This window comes from Aptenodytes patagonicus, chromosome 2 (genome assembly GCF_965638725.1).
Source record: "Aptenodytes patagonicus chromosome 2, bAptPat1.pri.cur, whole genome shotgun sequence".
Taxonomy (NCBI): Eukaryota; Metazoa; Chordata; class Aves; order Sphenisciformes; family Spheniscidae; genus Aptenodytes; species Aptenodytes patagonicus.
The window spans coordinates 5,517,081-5,534,005 of NC_134950.1; the positions used below are offsets into that span (position 1 = coordinate 5,517,081).

Genomic DNA, 16,925 nt, shown 5'->3' on the forward strand with positions numbered 1-16,925 from the left:
ACAGTCTTAAGCAGCAAAAATCTAAAAGGGGTAGCCAGACAGTTACAGGATGTTATTCTTAGGAATAAGTTGTGGAATGGACACGTAGTAAAACATTAATATCTGCATACTGAGGAGTGTCCTGTTACACTCCTGTGGCAATCCTCCTTTAATACCAAGTTACTGTTCTTTGGAAATGGTTCGACTGTACGGGTAGTCCAAATAGGGTATTTTGGTCGGTTAAAAAATTGTATTGCATATGATTGTAATGAAAATACAAGGGGTCTTAAGGCATAATTCTTGCACATGCTGTGGAAGAGATCGGGAGCAATAGCATTAATTAAAAACTCCTACCATAGTGCAATGACAGCATAAGGGAGAGAAAGATCAGGCAGTTTAGATTTGGTTGCTGTTATTTTTAACTGGATACTGTGTGTATTTAGAATCTGAGCTTCTTTTTTTTTTTTCTGAAAACTAAAATGTAAATGGAAAGTTTTCATGCCCAGGTTCTTGCCTAAAACAGATACCTAAAAATGTCACAGGTTGTGCTGGAATTATACCCAAGCTGGCAAGGATCTGCTGGTTGCAGTAGGTAGGGTAACATGAGCTTTCATCTGTGAAGGACCATGACACAATTGCCTCTGAAATGTTTTTTTTTTTCTCCACATCAGACCCCTTTCTTCAGCTTTTAACCTAGCAGAGACAGATCTGGTTTATCCATTAGCACACCCCTAGCAAAGATTTTACTGATAAGTGTAACCTGTATGAGCTGTTGTTTTATACAGCAGTTCACAGAAAACTGGGAGTTTTAACTGGTCATTTCCACATATGGTTATACTCTTCTGAGGAAATAATTCTGCTAAGTGTCATAACGTCTTTAGGTGCTGGGTAGATATTTACAGTTATAATTTAACCTTTATTTTTATATTTAGAGGCTTAGACACAAATCAGGCCAAAAATATCTGCAAGCACTTGTGAGGTATGAGGAATTTATAAACAAATAGACCAAACCAAGGGTAGGAGGGAAAATGCAGAGAAAGGGGGATTGACACCACCGTGGTGTTACAGCAGGTCAGTGGGAGATCTGCAAACAGGCAGAGGCATCCTGAGCTACAATGTAGTGGATTAGGTGCTGTACTGCACACTGCCTCTTATTCCTCGTTCGTGAAAGTGGTGATGAGGGAAGACTGGGATGAGTTTTTTTTCTCTGTTTAGACTGAGCTTGTATTTGCAAACTTTCTAAAGTAACCTGCACCATGTGTAACTTAAGCCGGTGAAATTGCTGATGTTTTCTTTTTCTGTCTTCCTTCATCTAACATAGTGATCACCTATGGGATAGCCAATAACTAGAATACAGCTGGTTTAGATATGATTAATGCTAACATTTTCATGACATGGTAGCCTCAATATGGAACTGCAGAATGATAATCGCTATGTATAAATTGAATTTTCCTAGATGTGACATTAGCACATTTGTTGTCTTTCCACAGAAGTTTTCTCTTTCTTTGTTTTGTATTAAATTTCTGTCACTCTTTGTCTGATCTCACTGCCTTTTATCATAGATATTTCTCTGTGTCTCTTTTCACTACAAGGAGCCAAGGGATTTTCACAATCTTTCCTCATTAGTCACACATCAGGCCACTGTGTCCACTCTGCCTGCTGTAAAATAAGAGGGGACTGATTAAAATTGATATAAACCCACCTTAGTTAAAACTAAAAACCAGAAGAAAAGACTCAGTATTTCTGAGCATGCCTGTTCTCTTGAGCACTTCTGTTTGAGCGCGGATACCCAGGATGTGTTCTCCTCAATTCTCCTCAACAGAATTTTAGGTTGCATCAAGCGGTCACCTATCTAACAGCATGTCATTTTTAATACTTTCTCCCCAGGTATTACCAGATAAGAGCTGGGCTGAAGATCCCATCCAGGATTCCCCACAGGCTGTTTGCTACGATTGCAGGACAGACAGGTAAGCAGGTCCCAGAGGGCTGTGACATGACTGGAGGTGGGGCAGCATGGAGGAGGAGTGTGTGTGTGGAACGGGTGAGCCTGGATTTCCCTAATGATCAGTGGCTGTTCAGATGTCTGTTCTGGTATGGGTTTGGGCTGAGTTGGGCTTGATTTTTGGTGCTTGTGTCTGTCAGAAAAGCAGAGGAAATTCTCACCATTTTATCTGCAAGCAGTCTCTCATATGTGGCTTTCCTTGCTGACAATCGAAAGAGTTGGTTTACTATTCTAAGTGATTTCTGGATGAAAATTGTTTCAGTGTGTAGCGGGTGGACCCTGGCTGGACACCAGGTGCCCACCAAGCCGCTCTATCAACTTCCCCTCCTCAGCTGGACAGGGGAGAGAAAACATAACGAAAGGCTCGTGGGTCGACAGGGGGAGATCACTCAGCGGTTACTGTCACGGGCAAAACAGACTCGACTTGGGGAAATTAATTTAATTTATTACCAATCAAATCAGAGTAGGGTAATGAGAAATAAACCCAAATCTTAAAACACCTTCCCCCCACCTTCTTCAATGACCCAACTTCACTCCCGATTTCTCTACCTCCTCCACCCAAGTGGCACAGGAGGCCGAGGAACGGGGGTTGCAGTCAGTTCATCACACATTGTCTCTGCTGCTCCTTCCTCCTCACACTTTTCCTCTGCTCCAGCATGGGGTCCCTCCCGTGGGAGACAGTCCTCCACAAACTTCTTCTCCAACATGGGTCCTTCCCACAGGCTACAGTTCTCTGTGAACTGCTCCAGCCTGGGTCCTTTCCATGCGGTGCAGTCCTTCAGGAACAGACTGCTCCAGCATGGATCCCCCACAGAGTGACAGGTCCTGCCAGGAGCCTGCTCCAGTGTGGGCTCTCCATGGGGTTGCAGCCTCCTTCAGGCACATCCACCTGCTTTGGCATGGGGTCTTCCACAGGCTTCAGGTGGATAACTGCTCCACCATGGACCTCCATGGGCTGCAGGGGGACAACTTGCCTCACCATGGTCTTCATCACGGGCTGCAGGGAATACTCTGCTCCGGCACCTGGAGCACCTCCTCCCCCTCCTTCTTCACTGACCTTGGTGTCTGCAGAGTTGTTTCTCTCACATATTCTCACTCCTCTCTCCAGCTGCTGTTGCCCAGCAGTTTTTTCCACCTTCTTAAATACGTTTAGTTATCAGCTACCACCGTTGCTGATGGGCTCAACCTTGAACAGCGGTGGGTCCGTCTTGGAGCCAGCTGGCATTGGCATTGGGATGGGGGAGGCTTCTAGCAGCTTCTCACAGAAGCCACCCCTGTAGCCACCCCTGCTACCAAACCTTGCCACGCAAACCCAATACACAGTGTTAACAATAGCTTTTAAAGAATAACTTTTAGAGTCCTTGTGACTCAATATTGTGCATAGAGGAAGAAAAAATGTGAGTGCAGGATTAATGAGTTTCTGAGCTTGGATATCCCATTTTGTTTTGTTTACTTTTTACATTTGAAAATTTTCCAGTTTAACATTCTTTTGTGGATTAAAGGTTCTCTTTTCTTTAAGTAAAAATGTATTTTTCTATTTGGGAGTCTGGTTCAATTAACTGAGATACATTACAATACAAAATTATTAGACAAATTATATTTGTATAAAATGTAAAGAGTTATACAAAAATATGAAGAAATCTTCTGAAAAAAAATTTCCAAACTCAAAATCTGAATAAAGAAATTTCTTTGGGAAATAAATAAATAAATGTAGTCCAGGTCTGGAAAACCTTTTAATGTGAAAAATCCCCAAGGAAGCAAGAGAATTATTTTTCATCACATTCCAGTGTAATTCACCCTTGGTATATCCGGAATCCCTTGGAGTTCCTTTGCTCTCTGGAAATGTCCTCAAATTACAGTAGTTTCTGGCATAAGTAGTCTTGAACTAATGAAATACTCTCAGGATGAAGATAGGTAGAATTTTACTTTCCAGGGGCAAAAAACCCTCAACAAATAACAAAACCTCCAAACTACTCCTATTCTGCGTTGAACCAGGGATAGCTATATTATTTAAGGAAGAAACTCAACTATTTTCTATACTTACTTTTTATTCAGGTTAGTGTTTTCTTCTGTCTGATACATCTTCAGTGTCCCATCTTCTTTCACCTCTGCTCAAAACAATCCATGTAAAAGCATGGGCAGGAGAGAGGCGAGGCAGGCAATGTGGTTACAGGATTAGCAGCTGACTTTCATAGTGCTAATGCAATCCAGATTGGAGTCTAATAGCTTTATAGGTCTAACATCAAGACAGGAGATATTTAAGCTGTTAAGGCTTTAAACAGTTTTTCCTTGGCTATCTTCACAAGTACTTCCTAATTGATTTCATAGGCCTGCAAGAGAGCATCATTTAATGGGACTAAACTTAAAGGCAAACAGGCCATAATGTTCTTTTTGTTCTCATGCCACTAATCTCTCTCAGTATGGGGATATCTGGGGTAGGAGTAATTAAATTGCCGTGCATGTTTCAATAAGACACCTTTATTAAAGTAGTATTACAACAAAACAAGGATGTTATAAAATAGTGAGTAAACTCCTACCTCAACAACAAGAATTAATACAAAATAGGTGGGACTCATGAGTTTGGTTTAAATGAAATATTTTTAATCTTTTCCTTATCAGGTTCATAGGATCTATGAGAAATGAGAATATATTTTGAAAACAATTATATAAAGTAAAATCTGTGAATATATGCAGTGATAAAATATATAAAATATTTAAGTATATAAAATAAATAAGAGGTAGTATTTATCCTCCAGTGCATGTGGCCTTTTATTTTTATTAAATTTTGCAGGATTTACAATAAAACCATGGGAACTGACAGCATTAGCGATGTTTGCTTCCCATTAGATGTTTTCAGCAACAAAGGTCGAAAAAAAAGTAGTTTTCAAGAATTCAGCAGAGGGGAAGCTGAAGCCTGTATCAGGCATTCCCTTGGTGGTTGCCAGCCAAATCTGAACAGCAAGGACTCCATCCACGGTGCAGGACCAACAGGTTGTACAGGAAGCCTTGACGACCTACTACCTGGTCCACATGCTGGCCACATCCTGTCTACGTTGTGGGAAGAGAATGGGCTATGTGCCCCAGTCGAAGCAAAGGGGAGCTGTGCTGGAGCCCAGTAGCACCTGTGGTTTGGTCACTTAGGTCATCAAGGCTGCACATTAGCTTGTATTGAGTCAGGATATATGAACATAAATATGCCATGTAGCATATATACCTACGCACATATATATATTCATAAAAATATATACATTTCATTCATATTCCTAAGCATTTTTAGCAAGGTGGGTTTCCTTAAAGACAAGAGAAAACTGGTGGCTGGTGACTTTTTCAGCAATGAAAAGGAGAGAGGGAATGAGGCTTGTGCACAGTCTTTGGTTGCTCTCATGTAGGTTTTCAACCCTCGTGAAATTTAGCTTCCTGTCTTTGAATAGATATCATGACTGATGCAGCCTGCTTTTGGCTTATAAAGAACAAATTATGCTCTCTGCTTGTTCTTGTGCAGCTCATAACAGCACATACTTCATTGGCCTCAGCATCAGCTCTGCAGGGCTGAGCTAATGCAGATATATCTTAAAGCTAAACTCTAGAAATGCCTTTCTAAGTGGATTTATTGCACTTTAGCCTCTGGTGCTCTTCAGTAGCATGGCTTGATAAAGTCGCCATGTGATGGTGTCCACCTGCAGCGTACAGTGGGCTGAATTGCATGACTCAAGCACAAACAGCTAAAGGAGCGGGGAAAGTGAATATGCATATTTGTATCATTAACTCCTTGGCTGAGTTGTTTTATGATCTATTAAGTGTCTTCCCTAAGTTTTTAGGCTACCATATAAATTCTGGGACAAGGATTCCTAGAAGTTATGAATACGCAATCATTCAGTGATTTCCATGCTATAGATACAAGATGAAAGACTGCAGGAGCTTATCTTAAAAACATATCTTTAAAATACTTTTATTTTAAAGTTTACCCATAAGCACACAACATCATTGGTCAAAACACTGGGATAAACAACATTGGTCAGAAACAGTTAGGATTAGCTGTTTTATCTTGATTTCCTGTACCACCTGAAAGAGTAGAGAATGGTGGAGACCAGGAGAACAGTGTAGGTGGGGATTACTTAAGGAAGATGGTATGCATGGGGTAAATCTTAGCAGCATTATTGCCTACAAAGAATATGAGGGTGAATTACATCGTTGAAGATGTCAGCTAAGCCAAATCTCAGGAAAAGTATAAATTTTAATTTCCTCTGCAGTGTTTTGCAGTAGTCTGCACACCACCTGGATGCATTACTGTTTTGAGAGAGAATTATTCTTTATTAGTGAAGGTTGCAGTCAGGTTTTTTTATAAGTTCTGGTTTTAGACCCACTATGCTTCATTCTCATGTACTGCAACCATGGATAGCTGCTTGCCTATCAGCTTGCCTAGCTGTTTACCTTACAGGCCAAGGAAATTTTTCTGGAGGGTGAACATTAAGAAAAAAATTATTTTGCATGGCATATAACTAAAGAAATTACTTAGGACTTTGATTTGTGTCCAGATTTCCTTTGTTTCTCCCATCCAGAAGTACTACATTACCAATTTTCAAAATTTTTCAAATAGACAAATATTTTTGAATACTTATCCTGAAAAACTAATTACAAGTAATATAAAGTATTTAAGAAAAATTATCACCTGTCAGGCTAATCTTTATTAGATTGTAGTGGTATTCCACCTAATTTTAGTCAGTTAATTTGGGTTATTGCCTGAGAGTGCAGAAAGCCAAAGACAGCCAAGGAATGTGGTTCTTTCTTCATCTATCTCATATAAGGCAGGGGAAATAAGATACCATATTTTTTCCAGACAAGTCAAGAAAAAGTAGCTGTGTCTGCCATTACACATTAACTCTTTTGACTGGCGATGTAGAGTTGTTTCATGTACACACAGTTTGATGCTTTCTCATAAAATGGATTATCTGACATTAGGTGACAAGAAAAAATCAGAATGATTTAAATTGCGATGTGCAAAAAGGAAAGTAGGAGAGAGTATCAGAAAATGAAGGATATTGCTGTAACCTGTGTCTGCATTGTGCTATACAAGTTCATGATCACCCACGCTGAATGCCTTTTCCTATAAATTAAATGTTGATCTGTGACTACCTTGCACCTAAGACCTAATTTGAAGGGTTATTTATGTTTCTGATATGCTCCTTAACAAACCGATTATGCCTGTTTTTAATAAACAATTAGTGATCCTAATCTCTTTATTAGTATTTGGATATCTCAAAGAAGTTCCTGGTAAAGGAATTCTACTTTGATTATTAAAGAAAAACTTTTTCTTGTAAATGGCTTCTTAATGCAGTCAAAACAAGCATTTGCAGTTTGTTGCTCATTAGAGCAAGAAAAAACAGCATCATGACTTGTGGAACAGTATGAAATTGCAGTCATTAGTTTCAATAACTTTTTGAAAGGTAATTTCTGCCTCCATTAAGTGAAGATAAGCTTACTGCTTTTGAAGCATGAGAAAAGGGGGAGAGATTCATGCTTTAGCAAACACATGGTCGTATTTTCAAAGCTTATTAAAGTAATCTGAAAATAAATATGTATTTTATATATAAAATAAAGCATACCTGACAAATACAAATTATATCTAGAGAGGACCTTACTGTGAGAGAAGTTTTTCTGGGCATGAGTTGCCTTAGAAAACCTCAGTAGCTGTGAGATCATAAGAGATGGTCAGACATCTTAAGAATTGTTAATCTACAATCTAAACAGAACTAATTCCATGATATTCCAAGAGAAAGAAAAGAAAAACAGAGAAAAAAGATGAAAAGGAGTAAACCGAAGATATCTCTGACTGATGTGCTACCTCTGTGTGCATGTCTTAATCCTCTTCCAGTCAAGGCCTTTCACAAATGGCTCAAAGGATGGAAGCTGAAAAGACGTATTTGTGGCTGGGAGATTTTCCATTGCATACCCTGAATTATGCAGGACACCCTCCCTTCCCCCCTCCAGAAGCTGGGTCAGATCACGCAGATGGCAGTGGGGTAGGCCACAGTCTTGGAGATGCTGAACAGCATCCCAACCCAAAATTGAGACCTGGTCAGTGGAGAAAGCCAGAACTAGGAAAGGCCTGTAAACACCAACACATGCCACGAGTCTCTTGCCCTAGGCAGTGAGTCTGAGACACAAAACTTCATGATCAGTGGCCGCCTAAAGGTCTGGCAGAAACAGAATCCAGCTGTTCAGATGCAGAGAGCCAACACAGTATTTCTGCTGCTTGAGGCCAAGAATGAGCTTCAGCTCTGTGGTTAAATAGGCCATACAGCTTTTTCAGACCTACCACTCTGGTGTGAATTGGTCCTTCACAAAGCTCTTTTCTCTTCCAGGTTTACTTACATGACTCTGATTTCCCCACAGTGTTCCTTGCTGCCTTCAGTCTAATATAAGGTTCAATCTTGCAAGTCCTTTAAAATCCACCACTGCTCTAAACATTGAAGAGTCATTTACACTAATTCAGTAGGTAAATTGCATCCAGACAACTGTTTCCTCCTGCTCTGCACTGATGAAAAACTTTGTGGTGTCCTATTGTGATGTCCCATACTTTACTCAGGGAATTTTCTCATCTGAATTAATATTTGGAATAAATACATGGTGTGTCAGCTACAGAGTTAGGTGACACAACAAATGAGTATTTGCTCACCTAAGTTTCCGAAGCACAGAATAATTTTCAGATGTGAATTCTCTAACTGAACAGGCCTCTTAGGGAACTGGCAATGAGTTTGGAAACAGAAATAAACATTACAAAAAGCAAAGATTCTGTTTGTTTTAACAAAACTAAGTATTTAAGAAAGCAATGACAAAACTTTCTGCTGATCCTAAGTGGGTCAGCTATTCTATCATCTCACATTTCAGCATGTCTGAGAATTGAACCTTGGTTTATAGAGCAATACAGTGATAAGAGACTGCATTTATGTTAGGATCTTTCATACAAGGAAATGAATAGGACATCTTGCTTTTTATCGTCACTGAATCTATGTATGGGTAGAGAGGTAGTTTTATGTAATTCTTTCCATGAGGCTAATTCAAAATGTCAAAAGGCAAGGTTAAGATAAAGGATTCATCTCAGAAATGTGCAGCTTTAATCAAAAGTAACACTGAGGGAGAAAACATTCTGAACTTTTTGATCAAGCAATTTAAAAATAATGGTGTCTCCTTTAGAAATTATTTATCCTAAATATAACATCTGCATGCATTCCAAATATAAATATGCTAAACATAATATTTCAAAACTAAAACAAGTCTCTTCAAACATTTAAATAGGAAAATGATGATGCATTGAAAGAATTTGTGCCTGAAAAATGTTGTCTTTGCACTTTCGAAGTAGGCTTATTTTAGCTCAACTGTAAAAATGGAGGGTCTGCACGAGTATTCCTCTGCTAAAGAATGTGTATTTTCAAGCTTCAGCAACTGAGTTTTCAAGCCTTCTAAAAAGCAGACATGCAACTCAGTACATGCAGATAAATGGGGCAGGTTCAACCCTGGTTTGTTGCCTTTAGACCCTAAATTTCAGAAGTCACTGGTTGTTTGTATTCCTTCAGTCTTTTTTTTTTTTCTTTTTTTCTTTTTTTTTTCCTTCAGCCTGAAACACTAAAGTTTCAGTAGAAAGGTACTTCTGAAACTGGGATGTCAAAATGGGTTAACTAAACAATCTATCACAGCTTAAAATCTGCAGTAAGGTCTAATATTTCCTGTTCACTGAGTGCCAAAAAGACAAAGTTGCATTAAAAAATGGATAGATTGTGACAAATTATGAAAATCTTGACAATCAACTGTTACAAACTAGCATACAACAATTTTATATAGATCACAGGACAAAAAACCACAAAATGTACCCAGAATTCTATGCAGGAGACAACCCTGTTTTGCCAGCAAAGCTGCTTCAAGTCTGTCATTGGAGCCAAAACCAGAATGGGTTTGCCTTAGCAATTCATGGGAGCTATAAATTCCTGTGAGCTCCAAGTACCTGAAAGGATGGTACAACAGAGTTAGTGCTAAGATTGAATAACAGGTATATTGCTTTCTACAGACGTAAGAGAGAAAACTGAAAGTTTGTCCTGTATCTCTTGAATTCAGTGTGAACTTGGGGCAGTACCATGTGTAACTGACAGCGGTAATAACCTCGTATTACCTCTAGGTAAGATATATCAGAGGGAATACAACATACTGAATAGAGGTCTATAAAAATACTAGAAAAATCTGCAGAAGATGCTACTGTGCTGGAATTATGTAAGCTAAAAAATAGGCAGACATCACAACTGAGTGTTTTCATAGAATCATAGAATCATTTAAGTTGGAAAAGACCTCTAAGATCATCGAGTCCAACCGTCAACCTAACACTGCCAACTCCAACACTAAACCATGTCCCTAAGCACCACATCTACACATCTTCTAAATACCTCCAGGGGTGGTGACTCAACCACTTCCCTGGGCAGCCTGTTCCAATGTTTCACCACTCTTTCAGTAAAGACATTGTTCCTCACATCCAATCTAAACCTCCCCTGGCACAACTTGAGGCCATTTCCTCTCGTCCTATCGCTTGTTACTTGGGAGAAGAGACCGACACCCACCTCGCTACAACCTCCTTTCAGGGAGTTGTAGAGAGCGATGAGGTCTCCCCTCAGCCTCCTTTTCTCCAGGCTAAACAGTCCCAGTTCCCTCAGCCGCTCCTCAGAAGACTTGTTCTCCAGACCCCTCACCAGCCTCGTTGCCCTTCTCTGGACACGCTCTAACACCTCAATGTCTTTCTTTTAGTGAGGGGCCCAAAACTGAACACAGTATTCGAGGTGCGGCCTCACCAGGGCCGAGTACAGGGGCACCATCACTTCCCTACTCCTGCTGGCCACACGATTTCTGATACAGGCCAGGATGCCATTGGCCTTCTTGGCCGCCTGGGCACACTGCCGGCTCATGTTCAGCCGGCTGTCAACCAGCACCCCCAGGTCCTTTTCCACCAGGCAGCTTTCCAGCCACTCTTCCCCAAGCCTGTAGCACTGCATGGGGTTGTTGTGGCCGAAGTGCAGGACCCGGCACTTGGCCTTGTTGAACCTCATACAATTGGCCTGGGCCCATCGATCCAGCCTGTCCAGGTCCCTCTGTAGAACCTTCCTACCCTGAAGTAGATCAACACTTCCGCCCAATTTGGTGTCTTCTGCTGTTTTCTGCTGTCGTCTTTGTGTTTTTCTAAAAATTGTTTTCTACAGTTTTTAGATAGTTCAACTCCTAAAAGAAAAGGCGTAGACACCTTTGTTGAAGGCTGTGAATCACCAATTAAGGGCAGATCTCCTGTGCATCCAAAATACAGAAGTGAGTGAGGGATTATATGAAGGAGCATGCAGCATGGCTGCATGTCTGTAGCCATGTGTTAGAGGGGTTCCCCAGTAAGAAGCTCATTTAGCATGATTACATTCTCAGTCACCTCAGCCTCCTCATAAGTTTTACCTTCAGATTTAGCAGGTAATTCTGGGTTGAAGATTTTGCTACCCAACCAAGGCAATAAATGTGAAGTCTTACCAGTCATCTGAGCTGAAAGACTTTGGGGTCTAAATTAGTAGGAACTAGATGACTACAATTTCAGGAATGTGCAACTGTATTTTTGTATGGGGACCACAAGTATTTCTAAGCCTTTCTTTAAAAATATTTATGGATGGTGGATTATGTCCCAGTGTTCTGCTGGGCAAATCATTACAGACATGTTGCAGGGAGTGATGGCTTCTTGAGAGTATAGGTCGTCAGGATGTCCTAGTGACTATGGGACATAGAAGATCATAAAAAATTAGGATTTAAATATCCTGAGATCTATAGATGACAGTTGATATGTAAGAAGTAGATATTCAGTAGTTAGAACATATGTATATACTCTTAAGAGTTACAGGTAATAGTGGTTCTTCCCTGGGGAGGGTATCTTACATGATTTATATATAAGCTTTCTAACAAACCTAATTTCACCAAGTTTTCTATACTAGCAGGAAATAGTTGCCTTGTAATGATGTGTTAGGCTGTATTGTAAGGGCAGGCAATAAATCGTGTAACCTGAGTTATGGCTGTGAGATGGAAGAAGCCCTGGGAACCTGTGACTAAGGGTAAAAATCATCTTATCTAACTGCTGATATCTGTGCTGTGTCTCCACCTAAGCTAATGAACCAATCTCCTTTTATAGTCAGAGGAGAGAAACAGGTAATTTGAGGGAGTAATTTAACATATCTATCTTAAGATGAGTTGAATCACACTTATTTCTGTCCGTTTACTATAAAAGAAGTTGCAGGAACTTCTGCAGAGAGACATTTCCATTGTGTTTGTGAAAGACCTGGCACAAAAAGGCTGTGATTGCGGTTTGTGCCTTCATGTATGTATGCATGCAAATTAGGCAAGTAATAAAAAGTAGGAAAGATGACACAGTATACAGAGAGAGCAAATGGTACCCTTGTATTTCCCAGCAAAAAATCAAAGATGATAGCTTGATTCAGGATTATGCATAATGCTTCCAAATGGTTCTTCAGGGTAAAAAGTAAGAGAAAGGAGAAGACTCCAGTGTGAGAACAACTTTCTTATTCTTTTCTTTGGACCTCATTCTGCCACTAACAAGAAAAAAAGCTAAATGATCTAAAAAACGAATCCACATTTTCCTTCTGGAAATCACTGGCAGAGTGATTTATTCATTGAAAATGAAATTGTGGAAGTCGTGTAGTTTGTTTATTTACATTTTCTAAGACTAAAACTATGATTAGATTTTCACCATAAATTTCATAGATGGACAAAGAATATACTAGGAAATAGAAGCCAGGCTTGAATTCTGATGAACCAAGAATTGAATTTGAGGTTCAGCAAAGCATTCTGTGCTGTTAACAGTTCTCGAGGACATTACTCCATGGTGAGTAGATCTGAAGTTTAACATTATGTATTAAATGTGACCATAAATTAATAAAATGAGAGAATTTTCTATGCATTCAAGTGTACACGTAGGCCTTTCAGAATTATTTGCTTAATTTACTATTCCAGCCAAGGAATGCTTGTTGGTTTAATTTCCCGTTGATAACGCTGACAGGGACTGCTCTGAAAAATCTTGTGGCCTACAGATTAAAACAGGAACATAGAGAGCAGGACAACCTGTGTGTCCTTGTCTCTGTCTTATCTGTAAAATGATGGCACTGCTTCAAAGATGCAAATATATATATATATAACTTAATAACTTTCCAAATGTGTAAGATAAGCAACAGGAATCCAAATATCTAGAGAGATATACCCTCTAGCAGGCGATTCAAAATCTTCCATCAGCAGAAAAGCTATGTCCCAGGTAGGATAATGTTGTCACAATGAGAGGGAAGAGTTCTGGAGGATTTGTTCATGGATTCTTTTTTGTCCAGAAAGGACCATTTTATAGCTAGTCTGATACCCTTTGAACCTAAGCCATAGAAATTCAACCAGAGTTTTGTGCACAAAGCACAGCCCTGGAGTTTGAACTGTGGCATAACTTTGTAGAAGGATGTTCAATGCTAATTTTTAAGAGAGAGGGGTGTTTTCTGGGGTGTTATTTTTGGGTTTGGTTTGTTGGGCTTTTTCATTTCCACTTGAGAGAAAGGATTGGTCTGCTTTTTATGAGTAACTTTTTATAGTAGAAACATGCATTGCTTTTCTAACAGCTATAATCAGAGAGATTTGATGTCTCCTTGTTTTATGGTTTTAGTTAGTCTTCATCTTCATGTTCTCCTTATTGCTGAAAAAATCAGATACAAACTGTTGGATAGGGCTTTGAGCAACCTAATCTAGTGAAAGATGTCCTTGTCCATAGCAGGGGGGTTGGAACTAGGTGAACTTTAAATGCCTCTTCCAACCCCAGCCATTCTACGATTCTATGATTCTCAGTATGAATTGTCATGACCAGCATGAACAAAGAGTATGGGTTTGAATGCAGTAATTTCCATTTTCTTTTTACAGTTAGAATCATAGAATCATAGAATAGTTTGTGGTGGAAGGGACCTCTAAAGGTCATCTAGTCCAACCCCCCTGCCGTGGGCAGGGACATCTTCAGCTAGATCAGGCTGCTCAGAGCCCCCTCCAACCTGACCTTGAATGTTTCCAGGCATGGGGCATCCACCACCTCTCTGGGCAACCTGGGCCAGTGTTTCACCACCCTCAGTGTAAAAAATTTCTTCCTTATACCTAGTCTCAATCTACCCCCCTTTAGTTTAAAGCCATTCCCCCTTGTCCTGTCGCAACAGGCCCTGCTAAAAAGTTTGCCGCCATCTTTTTTAGAAGCCCCCTTGAAGTACTGACAGGCTGCAATAAGGTCTTCCCAAAGCCTATGTATATAAGTTGCCTTATACACCCATTAAGCATGAGAAGAAATAAGTAAATAAATTGGTCCATTTAAGCGTAAGCACTTTTGCTGGACTGAGATTGCCCTTTAAGTACTTACATTTCATGTTTATGTTTAAGTTGCACAGACAGCATGTGTGTGATGGTATAAAACCGTGCCTAGAGTCAAATTGCTTTCTCACTATGTGTGTACTGCCTTTAATGAAAGGCTTCATTGTGTAGGTGCTCTGATATCTTTCAATCTCCCATCTGCAGTGGGACCTCTGAGACATGCTGTAGGCAGCCCATCCAGCAGGGCCTAGTAACCTCCTACAGCAATCCTGATGATGCACTGATCAGTCCTGGCATTGGACCCTATGTCTGAGTGGGAAAATCCCAGTTTTGCTTTAGACTTTGCTTGCCATCATCTGTTTGCATGGAGAGTGAATCTGGTCTGAACAGCAGCCTTGAACCATTTGCTGCCTACAAGGCCTGATCTTGCTCCCTTTCTGACAAAAAAGCTCGAGAGGGAGAAGAAGATAGAGGCCTGAGGAAAATGAGACCTCAGTTTTGTATAACATACTGAAGAATAGGAGAACAATTCAAACCTTCTTCTTCCTTCTTTAGACTTGCACTCCCTGCTGGCGTGACACCACAGAGCCTGCAAGTAATGCTGGAACTCAACACTTCCTTTCCTGCAGATTTCAGCATGTAGAACTAATGTTGTGTGTATGTTTATACATTTACTTAAATACCCTTTTTGTCCTGAATTTCATGCAAAACTTTCACAACTTTGCTGAAGATTAAAAGCAATGTGTATCCTGAACAGGGAACAATTTGTGTTGTCTTTGCACCTGCATGAATGATTAGGAAGCACTTGAAGCAGGATAACAAACCAAATGGCTCAAACAGGTGCAAACTATGTGGGAAAAAGAACACACTTTGTTTTGTGTTTTCTTCTTTTCCATATCTAGGATCATATAAATTTGGGTCCTCTTTCATTTTCCATGAAGAAACAACTTCCTCCACACTACATGGAACCTCTGAATATGGCCTGATCTGTCAGAAGCAGACACTCTCTCTGGTGGCTGCTGTAAAATTCTGTGTAGTAAAATGCTGATTTGTGACTTGAAACTTAAAAACAATCCTCTTGGCTTAAATAGATCCTACTCATTTATTAGATATGCACTTGCTTAAAGGTTTGATAGATTGGGGATGAATGTTAGGAAAACTGATTTCACCTTGATTTTAAATTATATAGCTGGTGGCATAAAAATATATGCTGCAATAGCATGCATTCTATAGAAACTAAGAAAGTTCAAAATAACAGACTTGGCTTTTATAGACAGGTGGTAAAAGCTCACCTTCTACTGCAGATACCATGTAACTTAGTCTTCCCCTTCCATACGTGTGTGGGAAGTCATAATGAATACTAAAAATTTGCTACAACACCCTTGACTGGTAAGATCATAAACTCCCTGAAATCGCACTGGTAAGATCATAAACTCCCTGAAATTGCACTGTGTCCATTTAAATGTGCCTCCGAGGACTGCATGTAAAGTGGGTAGATCAATAGAGTTGTCGACTCACTACATCTTTCTGTGTCAGAGTAGAAGGTGATAAAGTCAGCCTCCAGACACTATGGGCCATAATTTTTTACTCTAGTATTGCAGACTATAACTTTGAGAGATCTGTTTCACAAGCGTATTTTATAAATGCTGTGAATGATGTTTGAGGAGCAAAAGAAAATGTATTATGAAAAAAACCCATAACTGAGGGATGGTACCCTACCTTCTGTTTTTTCTTCTTAAAAAAATGATATTGCACATTACCTAATTACCATCAGATGTTAGTATCAAAAGCTGATATTTAAACAAAAAAACCCAAACCCACAACAAAACTAAATTAGAAAAAAAAAATCTGGGAAATAAACACAGTATCCCTTAAGAGTAAGAATAAAGCTTTCTCATTATGTTAGAAGAAACAGTCATGAAATTGTTAGTCATATTTAGTTCAGAGAAACTTGTTTCAGCATTTGTTGCTTTTACAAAAGAAACTCAATTGAAAGTATAGTGTAGAGATCCTTGTGTTACTGACATTTCACCTGGTTAAACAAATAAAGAACACAAAAATGAAACTATGGCACATATGGATAGTAACCGATGTGTATGTCCAATACCCCATGTCCAATGTATGCACTCAAGCCAGTGAATACCAGAAACAAAACCGCAGGACAGAGCTTAACAGAAACAAAAAAAACTGAGTGTTTGTAGTGCTGGGCTATGTTGAAGTTATAAATGTGCCTGTGTGGCATATGATAGCTGGCGGATTTGAGGACCCAGAATGATTTACTAGTCCTTAATTCCTATGATTGCTCAGCTCTTTTTCCCAGCTCTGATCTTGAGCAATCAGCCTCCCTCTGTTTTAGTTTCCCCATATGTGTAATGGGGTTAATTGTATCTGTATCATAAGAGTATTGTGAAACTTAATTACTTAATATGAAGAGCTTTGATATTCCTGGGTATGTGACAGTGTAGGAGAGCAAATAATTATTTATGGTCTTGAAACTTTTTATGGTCGGTTCACATTTTAGAGAGTAATACAGTTGATCCAAAGA

General features: G+C 39.6%; 1 protein-coding gene across 1 annotated transcript in view; it reads left to right on the top strand.

The window, feature by feature from the left end:
• The window catches only part of FAM135B (family with sequence similarity 135 member B), a 222,776-nt gene that overhangs the window by 100,968 nt on the left and 104,883 nt on the right, over nt 1–16,925 (top strand). Inside the window, exon 3 of the mRNA XM_076329049.1 lies at nt 1,867–1,946. Coding sequence (XP_076185164.1) covers nt 1,867–1,946 — 80 coding nt within the window. The remainder of the gene's footprint in view (nt 1–1,866; nt 1,947–16,925) is intronic.